Below are 14657 nucleotides of genomic sequence, written 5' to 3' on the forward strand. Positions count from 1 at the left end.
TGCAGACAGTGTGCTGCTTACAGTGAACATAGAGAATGGCTGAATGCACATTCCAGCCCAGCAGAGTTCTAGCCAGCTCCAATGTCAGAGCAGTGTGAAATGGCATGCAGGCACATTGGCCTGCACTAAGACCTCCTTCACTGCTTTTACCCTGCAGGGATTAGTGGGAGATGTTTACACCCATGCTTGAAAATGCTTAAAGATCACTTCAGTGACCTTCAACATCGGCCTTATGTTCATGTTCAGGCTTAGTTGATAGGTTGGAAGGCAGAAGAGGTAATAGGAGAAGACCCTTTGCATCCTCTGAGTCTTCATGATTTTAACAGTTGTGTTACCATTCTACAGAAATTTTCATATGCAGACACGAGAGAAAAAGGGGAAATTATCAGTGTGCTTTTAAGGTATTTAGGGCCTGAAATTAGCTGCTTGTTGCCATTGTCACTTCAAAAGCTCCCCCAATCAAAACAGGGAGAAACATTCAAGGGCAGAAATATATTTCTCTACTCTTTTCATCCCTAGCACTTTCAGAATCAGGGCCCAAATCTGAAGGACCAGAGTGGATTTCTAGAATTCTTAAGAACATTTAGATTTATTTATTATTTGTTTCTAACCAATACCAGCCTAGATCAGAATTTTACTTCTCCAGCTATGTAATAAATGTTAGAAATATAACATTATACTAGGAAATAGGGGAAAGAATTTTGTCACTGATTCCACAGGAACCCTGCCCCCAAAATCTGTGTGCAGACAGGATTCTTACTGCCTATTCAATAAGATCCTTTCTAGTTGTAGTGTTGGCATGTTCTGAGGCTGATTCCGAGAAGTCACAGCACCCTTCTTCAGGGAAGGGAGGAATGCTGTAGCAGTGAATAAGCAGTCATGCCTTAGAGAGCTGAGTTCAGCTGCCAGGTCTGCCAGCAAGGCACTCAGGGGCTCCTGCAGCAACTCCCTGGCTGTGGGATGAGGGCCCCTCACAGGGCTGTGTGCAGGCAGTGCCATTCCAGCTTGTAATGCTTCTGGACCTTACAATAATCAGTATTTTAAAAAGATGGAACAGTCCCAATTTTTAAACTTCTATTTTACTTGTTTAATGAGTGGTTAGTCCAGTCCTATCCAGCACAGACTTTAGAGAGAGACAGTCTATCTCTTGAAATTCTACCTTGGTCTCCTGTAGTATTTACTGATGTGTCTATACACCAGAGCTCTTGCAACTCCCAGGAGTTTTCCTGATAAATGGAAAACCTTTGGGGCCTTTCTGTCGAGTTTTGGGCTGCCTGCACAGACCTAGGAATGACCCAGGGATCTAAGTGTGTCTGCGCCAAGGTGCTTAGTTGGAGGTGCTGTAAACCCCAGTGTCTGTTGTACTCTGGATTACAGATTCTTGGAGACTTCGAGGGTCTGTTCTGAAGGTCCCAGCTTGGCCGGGCATTCTTGTCCATTCTTGGAACTTCAAACTAACATATGAGCCTAATACCAGGGCTTATAGGCTCAAATGATATTACTAAGAAATACAGGAAAATATTTCTTTCTAAATTTTGAACCTGAAGAAAGCTTTTAAGTTTTTTGTTTTAAACAGTGGAACAATACTTTTCACCTGAACTTTAGAATATCCTGCAGAATAAGAACTTTGTCTGGTAGTCAGAATAGAAATTAGATCTAGTAATCTGCTCTGGTGCAGCCTTATTTAAATTGTAAAAGGGACCTGTTGTCCTGGGATGGGAACTTCCTTGATTCAATTCAAACTGAGATTCAGAATGGCAGTGTTTATGCAACTGACAGGTACTAGGAAATGGGAAGGAGTGGGAGGAAATGTTTTTGGAATTTAAATGGTGTAAATGTATGGATCTGTGTTGTCTGGAAGAAGAGACTCTTGGTTCTGTCTCCTCTTGTCTGCAGTAATGTTATTCTGTGTTCTTAATTGCTTTGTTTATTATCCTTTAAATGGGAAAGTCTGAAAAATTGTCTCTTATGGAGATGTTAATTACAACTGACATGATCTTGCTGTCATAAACCATAAGCTATTTTCCTACTGATTAAGGTATTATGTATTTTTCAATCTGCAGGAAACTTTGCTTTCCTTTGTTCATTATCTCCTGCAAGATGATGAGTTCTAATCAGGAGGAGGTCACTTTGGGCGCTTTTCTCCAGTATATTGAAGATATGGGGATGAAGGCCTATGATGGCTTGGTTATACAGAATGCATCAGACATTGCTCGAGAGAATGATCGCATGAGGAATGAAACAAACCTGGCTTACTTGAAAGAAAAGAGTGAAAAACGCCGAAAACAAGAAGAAGCAATAAAACGGTAAATATTTTGATAAAAAGATGAGTGGTCTGGCAGAGTGAATGAAAACCAAGGGATTCAGATATGGTAAATATGTGTAGAGCAGTTGATTTTTTAGCAGCTTGCTGGCGAAAGCATTACAGACCATTGGCCTCTGTCAGGCCTCTAAAACATGTGGCTTACATTGTGTAGACACAGTCTGAATGTGTGTGGCATCTTGAGCAGGTGTGATTTGTAACAAAAAGTTTGGGGTTTTTGAGTAGGAGATGTAGGTCTAGTGACAAATGGGTTGTCATTCTCTTAGTGCTTTTAGATGAACAGTTTGTGCAAAAGTGTATTTGTGTGTGAGCAAGAGAGGGACATTCTCACAGGTCAAAATAGACTCTTCTTGAGCTGATGTTTTAAATCTGGTAAATTTTCAAAGCTTTCTAACTGGTGTCTGAAATTCTGGTTTTTTAAAAAGTGTCTATTATTTACATTTTCCTTTCAATTCTGCGATCTCTGAAGTCAGTAACAATATTGCAATCACTTGCAGGAAAACAGATCAAGCCCCTGATGGGCAGAACCCTATAATGGCTCTTCTTGAACAATTCCATTGATTTTAATTGACAGTTAATGAGAGGAGCACTTGCATGACCTGGCCTCTTGTGCCAATGGATATCAATGAAATCTCTGCAGCCTCTTGGAGAGGAAAAGAATGTTGAATGGAATAGATATAAATATTTATTACATACATATTTGCCAATACAAAAAATTGGTTTTTCTCAAGGTGAAGGTAAAATTCTGTAATACAGGTAAATCCTCCATCCAAATCCTTAACTTTTATATGCAAATGGATGGCTTGAGCATAAACTGATAGGAGGTCCTTTGAATTTTTTTCCCCAGCATGAATCTTCTGTATTTCAGTTTAAGTGATTAAATTTTATGCTATGTCTTGGGTACTGTACATCCAGGTATAACAGACATGCTGTGCTGTGAACATTTGAGCAACACCTCAGTAGTCTGATAATTCTGATGTAACATTAAAAGGAAAAGAGCAGCACACACAGTTTGAGAGAGGAGGGAGATGAAGGAATTATAGTGAAAATATGGCTGCTTTATGTTCCAGGAAGTGGAACTATTTGGATTGTCAGTAATTTCATTGGAGTGATAAGAATAATGTGAAATTAAGGTGAATACAGCTAATTAGGCTGTACTCTGGCTAACCTGCTTGCATGTACTGTTATACGTGTGACCATAAATGTTACTAAGTACCAGAACAGATTTGGTTATGAATAGGTTTCTTGGGACATGAGAAAATAATTTGTGGACCTACCTGCTTCTTTATAGTCCTCTAGCCAAGCTTTTCTGCCTCATTTGAATAGTAGTGACAGTATTTCCTAGACTGTGGTTGGTTTGTGTGGTTTTGTTCATTGATCCTGGCAAAGCGATTTGATGAAGAGCTCTGGATAAGTACAGATGATTTAGAGCTGAGCCAAACCATGAATTTTTTGCCCACACTCAACTGAGATCAATGAGAACAGAGTCTTTATCCTCAGTCACAGAGCCAGAAGACAGGAGGTAGAGGACCAGTAACACAGTGGGCTTATTAGAGGAACAGCACGTATTTGTGTGTGGTTTGGAGTTATCAACATTTCCTCAATACAGTGCTCTTCTGTGGGAAACTATGTTTGCAGTGATCTCCTCTGATCCCTCCCCACTTGGCTTATCTCAATAACACTAAGGGAGGGAACAATATCTGCCTGGAAATAAAGTAGGAAAACACCTCAGGAAATCTTGAAAAACATTCTCTTTAAGTCTTTTTTGCTTTCTCCCATGTAAACTTCGAGACATAAAAAAAAAAAAAAAACCAAAAAAACTTGCCATCAACCTTTGGTTGGAAAAACTAAAAGCAATGGCAGACCAAGAAAAAATACCTTATTTGACAAAAGAAATCACGATGTCTGAAGTCACTTAGACTGATTGCAATTGAGTTGCCTTCCTGTAATAACCTCTAGAGATTCATCCAAGACCATGTTTTCTATTGAAATGCAGCAGTCAGGAAAGGGTGAAGTAGGATCATTGATTTCTTCTTTGTTCTGTACTATATTCTTTACGTCTTTACCTTATCTTGGTGGGTATTTATATTGTCCCTAATTCCTGAGAGCGTGGCCTAGATAGCAAGTGGTGCACATGTGCAGTGGTAGCTGCCACCAGTCTGGAGACTCCCAATAGCTGAAAGCAATCTCCTTAGCAACAAGGGAGTCATCCCCTGTGATTAACTGCAGGTAGATTTTTGAGGAGGAGAGGAGGTTCCCACAAATATTCTTCTTTTGCATGTGAGAATCAAAATAAAGAAGCCAGAAGTCTTTGGCACCTACAGAGAATTACCTGCTAGTCCAATTATTGAATTATTTAGAAGCTATTCAATTTCAGTGTTCAGATGGTCTCTATTAGAAAAAGGCTGGTTGTGTATATTAACAACATAATAATGACTAATAAATTGTGTAACAAATTGGTCGTAGTCACATACAACACTATTTAGAAGCAGCTGTTATTTACCTAAATCATCTCATAACTATGCTGAATGACTTAAGTTCATTGAAATGCATTAGTCTGAGCAGTTTGGAAACAAGATCTGAAAAATGACCTAAAAAAAAAATGTTTGATTGTAGGCTTTTCTTTCCAAAGGATACATCGGGCTGTGTTTCTTCAGTAGCACTGATGTACCTTCAGTGTCATTGCTGTCTCATGGTGTCTGCTTCTGATAGGTTAATTGTGGGGAAAAATGTATGGATCCATTGTACATTGTGGGAGATAAACACAGCGTATTGGATTGGGGAAAAAAAGCGGCTAGTCTTTGTCTAATCTTGCTGGGCTGAGTCAGCTGATCTGATCTGAATTTCTGACCTAATTTTGGTATGGTACTTAGCGCTCATGCGGAGAAAATAAGGTTAATGTGCTGATTAGCAGCTGAGAGTAAGAGACAATAAATACATATGTATATAGGACCTAAAGTATAGACATTTTTCCTTCCATCTTTCATTCATCTGGTCGCATTGCCTGATCATTGTCTATTCAGGGAGCTGTGTCCAGATTAAGAGGAGGTACTGGCATATTGCCCACAGAGGCTATAAAGTGCAAATAAAGTTATGGAGCAATATCATTTTCACTGGCAGTACCATGAGATGTACATTTGCCATGATACAATATCAGCTGTAGGCAGCATTTCTGGGAACAGAAGGTAGATTTGCCTCAGCTATTGTGGGTGCCAGGAAAAAGGTGAGTATTTGGAGTTTATATGGGGCATCTGTTAGAATGAGCAATTGCTTTCTGACTCATCCATAACTGAAATGCACATATTTAGATACTTTATTATTGTTTTGGGTGGATACTTCACCAATGTCTCCCCTTTTTAATTGCACAAATATAAAAGCTTGGTAAGAAATGAATAATGAACCCTCTTCCACTGAAGGCTCAGACATGTTGCATTAATCAGAGTTAAACTTTTAAGGAGAGCATGCTTTCAAAGGTCTGGCTTCTATTTTTTAAGCATCATTCAAGTTACTCTTTCTGTTAGGAAAATCATCATTTTCACTTGTAACACTGTGAAGATGTGACTACTCTACAGTAAAGCTGGTGGTGTCAGTGGGCACGAATTTGTGCCTGCCAAATCCTGGCCTTAGTCATCAAAATATTTACTTCTAATGGTTTCCCTTACTTATAGCTCGTTCCCAGGACCTAAATGGCTCTGTGGAAAGCCTTGCTTGTGCTTGTATCCAGACAGATGCTGTCAAGAGGAGGAGCTTTTAGGAGCACTGTTGTGTGCTAAAGCTAGCAGAAATGGGCCAGCCAGCCAGTGGCAGAGTTAAGCTCTTGTAGTAAAGCAGGAATTGTAATGAACAGCTGTCATAACCTCTCGTTTCTTTGGCAAACCAAGTACTGAAGACAAACCCATCAGCAAAAGTAAGATCACATTTTTCTCTTGCCTTTTTCTTTTTTTTTTTTTTTTAAATGGTGGTGGAAGTAATTGAATTCAGGTATTATCTTTCTGTAGTTTTCTGCCATTCCTATCCTTACTTTCCTTCATGAATAAGACGTAAATTATGTGTCCTTCAGCTAAAAGTTGTTATCAAGCGTGGGTGACAGTAAGAAAATATAAAAAGATTTCTATGCATGGGATTATTCTCTGCCAAAAGCTCTGTTTAGCTGAGAAAATGTGTGTAATCTTAGACTATATGGACATGCTGAAGAGTTTCTACCAAGATATTTCTACCACAATAAAAAATAACCTAAAATAATTTCATTATTACCTTAATTTTTATAATTATGTCTTGAAATTAGAACAATACTTTAGGCAGAAGAATGTTTAAAGTACTATTTCTTTTTTTTTTGAACATCTGTTTGTAGTTGAAATTCTGTGTAGTAAACTGTGCATTTCTAAATTTGCAGGAATAATTATACTTGGTAGATTACAGTATGCTTATAGCCTGACCTCAATAAAAGGGTTAAGGAAGAGCATTAAATATTATGGGTCATGGTGAGAACCTCACTTGAAATACCTGTAAACATATTATTGAGATATTATACATTACAAGTATGTTAATCCATTGTTTTTGGCTTGGTGTGTTGATTTGTGTTGTGGAGGTTTTTTGTTTGTTTGGTGGGATTTTTTCTGGTTTTTTTTTTTTTACTTTATTTTTTTTTTCTTTGGGGGGATGTTTGTTTGTTTTGGGGTTTTTCTGTTTGCTTTTGTTTTTAATTCAAATCTGAGTTCACTTGGTGAATGTATCTTGGATATGGGGTCAGTGGTACGCGCTCCTTTGATCAAAAGGTTTGTGCTATGAGGCAGATTAACTGGGGCACTGCTGTTTTCTTTATCTTCCTCCTGGATATGTTGCATGCTTATTTCACCCTAGATTAAGTTATTGCTCTGATACCACTGTTATGGTGGAAGTGGCTGATGAGGTGTGATAGAGACCAATATTTTTCTATGATTTCAAAACCTTTTTCTTATGAAAATATCCTGAGGTGTGTTTTGTAATTGGTTCAATGTAGAAAGAGTAGCATTGATAGGTTTTTTTCACCAAAAGTAAAATGGTTGTGAAGTCGGTGACCTCCAAATGTATTTTTGTTGCTTTTACAAGTAAACAGATGTGATGATTTAGCCAACAAATCCTCCCTTCCAAATGCTCATATCCATATGGCTGCCTGTATTATTGCCACACAAAATAAACAACAGACACAATGCAAACTATTTTATATTGCTGTTATTCAGAGAAGTTTTATTTTAGAACAGTCAAGTGATTAATGTCATTTAAAATTTACCATAGAGGCTGATATCCAGCCACACAATCCAAAAGACCAAGGAAATAAAGCAAAATATCATTGTTTGCTATCTAAATCTTGATATTATTTTCAAAAACTCTTCCCTTTTAGGGCTTCTGCCTACAACCTTTACTTCTTCTCGGGGGGTTCACATGGTCTCTTTCCCTTCATTGTTCCACAAATTGCTCAGACCTATACTGATCCACTGTGTACACGGGTGCATATCTTTCTCTCAGGATTCATTTGCTCTATTTAAGAGCACATTAGGAGTGTGGGGTCATAGAGATCCCAGAAGGCTTCTAAAGGGGTTCTAAAGGGGTTCCAGACCCCTGTTCTTGTTAAACAGAAGTGGAAGTGTCTGAGCCCAGCCCCGAGGCTGGGGCTGCCCCCTGAGCATCCTGGAGGTGAGCTGGACACAGCCCTTGGCACGCTGCTGCTGCTGAGAGGTGCCTGGGGCTCTGTGCATCTTCATGGACACTTCGTAGCCATTTGTTCCCACTCCACTTCTATTTCCAGGCTCTTCTCTCACTATCTTTTGATTGCTCTTCGACTACAGGATGTAGTTAAAATTATCGTGCATTTCTTCTAACTCAAAAGCCCTCCTAGCAAGAGAGATGCATGTAGGGCTGTGGAAACAGAGATATTTTGCATGATCCTGCAGAGTTCTGGTGGTGCCATTATTTGCAGTTAAACGTTTGCATTTGTTTGGAAAATGTCTTCAAGTATGTTACAAAAATTGCAAAGAGTAGAGTAGAATTTAATTAAAACTTTTGTTGTGAAGACTGGATAAAAAATAAGGAACGCTGTTCTCAAGCATGCCCAGATGAAGTTTTTATAACTATTTGGGGATGAACTTCATTAATAGAGAAATACATTCAGTAATACAGCACAATTCACATGCAAATGAAAAGTGATCTGTCTGCCTCAAGTTTTCCAGTAACCAAAAGGGGCTCCATGCTGAAGTTCATTGACCCCTGAAAATTTTTTTAATTGCCTGTGCCTCAAATTTAGAGTTCATGTTGCGACTTGGAGGACAAATACTTGTACAAAAAACATGTAGAAAGAAATCTCACTACCCAATGTAACACAATTGCAGCTAGCCATTGTCCTGGACACTGGAAACGCAGAGCCCCAGCCTGAGAACCCAGCAGAACTGCTGCTGTGTGCCAGTATTAGAATAGGAAGAGTGAATCTTTCTGTACCTTCAGGAAAATCCATCATTTAACAATAACTGTCCATAAAGTTGAAGAAAAACAAATGTTTTCTTTGAGCAAAATAGCTCAGTTCATTGCTCTTTTCAGGGCCACGAATCACAGCTGTATTTGGCTGGATTTAATATTAATAAAGATTGCTTTAAGCCCCATCCAGCTGGCAGGCATCTGTGCCCTTTGCATGTTCTCCTCAGCACCCTCCTGGCAGGCTATGCATACTTCTATTTATTTATTTATTTCTATTCTTTCACAGGAAAACATAGCATAATACTTGATTATTTAATTGGGATGTTTATTTTCTTAGGCTAAAGTAGAGAGTCTGCTCTTGGATATGACCCTGAAAAAAGAGAATGTCACACCACTTCTGCAACAGAGGCATCAGGTGGAGGGCATCTTGTTGTCAAGTTATGCTGAATCAGTGGCTAAAACTTATATGAAAAGAGGAATATGTATGTGCAGTGATGAGATTTTTGTGTAATTGAATTCAAAAGGAGCAAGGAGAGATCAGAGAAGAAATGGATTGCAGAGACATTATTAGCTGTGGGTTTTATTGTTAATTTGAGAATGCTTTTATTTTTCCTTCTGGTTTTCTACTCCAATTCAAGCTGTAATCCTAAGTGAAGTCAGTTAAAATATATATAAAAATAAATAAATGCACAAAACCCTCACCACAAAAAGCCTCCCATAACACCAAGCAACTAAAAAAGGCCTTTGTGTGGTGTGTCCTGAACATGGGACCATCCTTGAGGAAGGGCAGAGGCAGCAGGTGAGCCCAGCTGAGCCCTCGGAGAGCCCTGCTGGGCTGGGGCTGGGCTGCAGCCCCTGTGAGCTCCAGGAACCTGGGAATGAGCACTGGGAGCTGCTCTGGTCCCACAGAAGGTGGGAGTTGCTGGAATTGGTTTTCATTTCCCTTTTCATTGCACAGCACCCAAGGACCCCACATGGAAATGAGATTTCTCTGAAACACGAACCCAGTGCACGCAGAGCAAAGACAGCTCACAGCACGAGCTGAAATTGTACCCAACGGGGGACTAAAGGGGCAGCTGAGGAGTTAGGAGACTGCTCATTTCCTTCCCTATATTAGTGCAGCACAGAGTAAGCTCGAGTGTGTCCCCAGTGGTTGTGATGAATTACATCCAGCAGTTCTCTCTGAAAGCTGCAGAGGAACAAACGCTTCCAATGGACCCCGGCAGATGCTTCTGAAATGTGTCAAGATTGAGGAGGCCAAAGCGAGCTAAAATACAAATATTCCTGCCAACAAGTGTTTTTCTTGACAAAATGGTAACATTTTAAAAGATCAAAAATGAGAGTAACTGCAGGGTTTTCCATAAATTAATAAGATTTACCTGGGTTTAATCCATTTCTCTTTTTGGTGGATTATACAGGGCATATCTCACCAGTAGATCCTCTGTGAGCTGAGGGCACTTTAGTTATTAAGTTGAGATCACATGTTGGAGCCATTAAGTGAATTGCTTTGAACAGCCCTCCCCTGAATGCCAGGGCAAATGCTGTATTTCATACCCTTAGCTAATTTCATGCTGTAATTTAATTTCGGAAACATACTTTTAATTGAATCTTTAAAGACAAAAGGAAACTGCTGAGTCCTTTAGTACTTCAAAAAGGGATTGTTTAAAAATGTAGCCCATCTAGAGAATAATCTTCTATAATTAAACACAAAGTTTGTTTTGCTTCTCTGTGTGCAGCTATGGGGTAACAAATTCCTGCTGTTTGCAGGATGCTCAGGGCTGAAAGAGAGGTATTGAGGAGTGTGGGAAGTTATTTATCTTATGCTCAGTTTTGTTACTCTGACATGAGATAATCCTGCAGCCATCCACAATAGGCATGTCTGAATAAGTAAACCAAGAGAGGCTAATTAAAAAATTAGTCTGCTAACACCAAAATCACATTAGTAGGAGCCTGACTGGTGATCTCATTTTTCTAATTTTTGGTGATCAGGTGAATTTGAGTGAGATATCAACAATTTTGTCATTAATGAAACTCAGTAGCACAACAAAATCAGTTATTTTCATCCTGAGACTGCATCCAATACTTTAGTGGTTAGATTTTGGTATTAATTGTCCATAGCCTGAGAGACTAAAGGTGTAGTTTCAGTAAAATTCATATAATCTGTTATGAAATTTTGTTGTGGGAGAAGCATCTTGAATGGATCAGTAGTGATGTAGGTCTTCAATATTTTGGACATCCCATTATAAATAATAGCAATCAATGCTAAATGCTGCTCACCCTAATGGAGAGGAAATCCTGGAGCTTCACTTTGTGCTTTAGTATTCTGATTCTTTTAAATCAGCAAGTGATTTGCAATGGAGATTTTCCCTTTTATTGCTATTGGAGAAAAACCTGTAGCACATGCTGGAAGTGAGATGTGTAGGGGTGCAGTAAAAAGCATAAGGTTAAAAAAGAGAAGGATCTGAAATTAACACACGGAGTACCCCATCAGAGTATCTTCTAATGAGAGGAAAGAACAAAGACAACATCATGGTCTGTCTGTGCTGGGAGAGCTCTGCACTACCACATGCCCTGAGCTGGTGGCAATTACAGGCTGCTGTAAGAGCAGCTCCTTAAAAGTGATGGGCAGAGTTAGAAAGGCCATGTAGAGTTATGGGGAATCTATTTGGCTTTAACTAAAATTGAATTTTTGTTTGGTTTTCTGGTGGGAAGGAAATACTGAGAGAATTAATTGTCTTTTTCAATACAAGTTATCCCTTTTCAGGCACTTCTACAAACACAGAGACAAAGAACTGACTTTTATTAAAATTTTTGATTACTTTGAGATCTGTCTGCTTTTACATAATTGCTCAGAGGCTTGGACACTCACTTTTTATGGTTAGGCTCCTTGTAACTTATTGTGTAAAGTGTCTATCTGAGATTATTTCAGGACCTGAATATCTTTTCTCTGAAAGCAGTAGCACAGAGGAATATCCCCTGTATTAAACACTGAAGGCCATGGTATGCCTGAATGTTTTATATTAGATCCAGCATTATAGCGAGGCCTCTGAAAGTGCAAGAACAACGTGTCTTGCTGGAATCGACCTCAATCTGGTAAAAGAGTCCTATGGCTGCCCCTGCAGGAACAGCACCCCCTCGATAAACCTGCCTTTGGGTTGCAATGCCCCAGCTGCATTCCATCACCAAGCTAGGAATGTCACCCATATGAGGCAGGTCTTCATTAGCCTGCTGCATTAGCAACTGCTTAATTTCGGTACCAGATGTTAGGACTCTGATGATAAAATGCTACCCCAGTGTCAGGAACACCTTTCACCGAATTTTCCTGCAATGAATGTCAGCCTGTGGATTACCACATTAAGAAATGCAATGAGTGAATTTTAGGGTTGGTTTGACATGATTTTTATTTCACTGGCACAGCCATCACCCTTCTAGTTGTAAGTGATTAAAGGGCTGAAGAAGAAATTCAATACTCTTGGTACTTAAACAGAAAAATATTCTGAAATTCAAGTACTGCAGCTTATACCAAAATGTAGCTGCTATCAGAGATTGAACTGCTAGTGTTTGTTACGTGGCTATTGTTCTGAGATTAAAAGGTTTTTCAGCAGTTTATCATAAATACCATTTCCGAGATAATTTTGATTGTTTCAGCCTTACATCCAAACTGTTAGGCAAAGCAAAGTGCAGCGTTTTTTCCCTGGGAAATCATCTTTGTGCGTTGCTAATCTGAATCGCGCTGCCCGGGTCTGAGGCGGATCGGGAGCCACATGTGTGCTTGCCATGGCAACCCCTGGCTCACATGACAGCGTGGTTCAGCCAGAGAGCTTCATGGCTTATTGAGCACAGACCCACACACACCAGTGCCCGTGTGCCTGCTCCAGCCCAGGCTGCTCCTCAAAGGGAAACTGCCTTCCAGCATCCGTGCTTTCACCAGCATCCTCTTGCCTGCGATCCTTCTTCTCCTCTCCGATGCTGTTCTGAGCATTTTAAAAAATGGATGGAGGGTGAAAAGGCTTTGCTCACAGCGTTTTTTCCCCTTCTGTTTGTCTTTCATTTGAAAAAAAAAATCTATGTGTGGAGATAAAGCAGTAGGGGTTTTAATTATGATCTTTTAAAATTAGGTATTAAGGAGGTCTTTACAGTGAACTATACCGAATATATTGTTCTTCTGGAAACATTTTTTGCTCTCACCTCCTAGATTCTACTAGATTTCAGAAAAGTAAACGAGAACAGAGCAAAAAAAAAAAAAAAAAATCAAAACCAACCCAGGTCCATTCTGTTATTAACAAAGGATTCCAAAAAGACCTTTTCTCCTTTCATACTTCCTCTTAGACCTGATAATGATGATGATGACAACAATCTCCAGCTCCTTACGCAGCAAAATGTAGACTGATACAAGGTTCCCCTAACTTAACTCGTTTAAAAGGAGTTACATGAGGCATTTGATGAGGAAATCTGGAGGGCTGCAGTCTCCCAGGGATGAGTGGTAGTGTGCAAGGAGAAGTTCAGAGGTGGGGCAGGAGTTCAGCGAGTGTCTGCCTGCACCTCAGTGTGCATGAAGGGAGCAGCAGCAGGGCAGTGCTGCCCTGATTCCTTTGCCATAGGGCAGCTGCAGCATATGCTGCTGTCAGGGTCAGCTCTGCCGCTCACTGGCACAGCCTGCACTTGGAAAGGGCTCCTGAAGAACTGATCTTTACTAGAACAACAGAAAGGAATCACTTTCTCCTTCTCTTTGCCTCTCCTCTGTCAGATCCCCGCCTGAAGCGATGCAGTTTTCCTTTATCATCTAGTTGAAACCTGAGGATTTTATGTCAAGAACTTTGTGTGAGCCCAGCTACACCACCAGGTGCCTGACTAAAATGGAGAACACTGCACAGCAACAAAACACTGTGAAATACTGCATTTGTCTTAATTAGTTATTGCCAAAACCCCTTGAAGTTATTTAGGCTCCTGTCTGCTATGTAGATGTAATTTATCAAGCATTATAGAGAGACTAACTCTTAAGTCCATGTGCTGAAGTTAATTTTTGTGATTTATGGTGTTGCTTTTGAACTTGAGGAAAATCCATTTTCAGTGTCCAGTTCCAGGCTGTCAGATTTTCATCTTCATTTCCCAAGTAATCAGTCAAGGTGCAAATACTGATAATTAACACTATTCAGTGAGAGACTGCTTGTTCCTTCTGTTTCAAATGAGTTTATTATTTGGTTACCATTTTGGGGAAGATCTATGGTAAGGGAACAATAACCTGCTTTGGGAATTAATTTAGAGAGGTACTTGTACTTAAATCGACCACTAAACAGAGAAGAAATATTATCTGTGTTTTTAGGGACACAGTGACAAAGTGTGTATCCATCTCTGCCAGTGATTGTACATAGAACCTAATGCAAAATCAGCCTTTAAATAACCTAATGCAAAATCAGCCTTTAAATAAGGACACATGTAAGGGAATGTGTAATGAAGACTTTTTTGGCACAGTAAGGTATTCTAGGTTACTGGTTTTGTTGTATTTTATGGCAGTATTCATTTTTCAGCATCTTTTATTTGTTATTAATTCCTGTTCTGATATATTATTAAGAGGGAAAGGAAACTTAGAAATTGTCTTTCCAGGGAAGGCACTGAACAAAGGCCCTCTCCACTCCACTAAAATGTAGTGAAGATTTTGACAACCGCTCCCAGCAATCTGCTGCTGCTCTGTTGTGCTGTGTCTGCAGAAGGGGAGGAGTGGCAGCAATATTTCCCCTTTCATGAACTGGCTTTTTAGAATTCCTTCATGTCTACAAGTGGGATTGCATTTTCAGAAAAGATTACCACAATCAATTCTTTTCCTGAGAAACCTGCCCAAACCTCTCTTCTATTCTAAAATTTCAAATTTCATTAATTCAGTTAACAA

General features: G+C 39.6%; 1 protein-coding gene across 1 annotated transcript in view; it reads left to right on the forward strand.

The window, feature by feature from the left end:
- Positions 1-2091: 2091 nt before the first annotated feature.
- Positions 2092-14657, forward strand: part of NYAP2 (neuronal tyrosine-phosphorylated phosphoinositide-3-kinase adaptor 2) — a 128629-nt gene continuing 116063 nt past the window's right edge. Inside the window, exon 1 of the mRNA XM_063408742.1 lies at positions 2092-2306. Coding sequence (XP_063264812.1) covers positions 2101-2306 — 206 coding nt within the window. The 5' untranslated portion in view covers positions 2092-2100. The remainder of the gene's footprint in view (positions 2307-14657) is intronic.

Source organism: Prinia subflava, chromosome 11 (genome assembly GCF_021018805.1).
Source record: "Prinia subflava isolate CZ2003 ecotype Zambia chromosome 11, Cam_Psub_1.2, whole genome shotgun sequence".
NCBI lineage: Eukaryota > Metazoa > Chordata > Aves > Passeriformes > Cisticolidae > Prinia > Prinia subflava.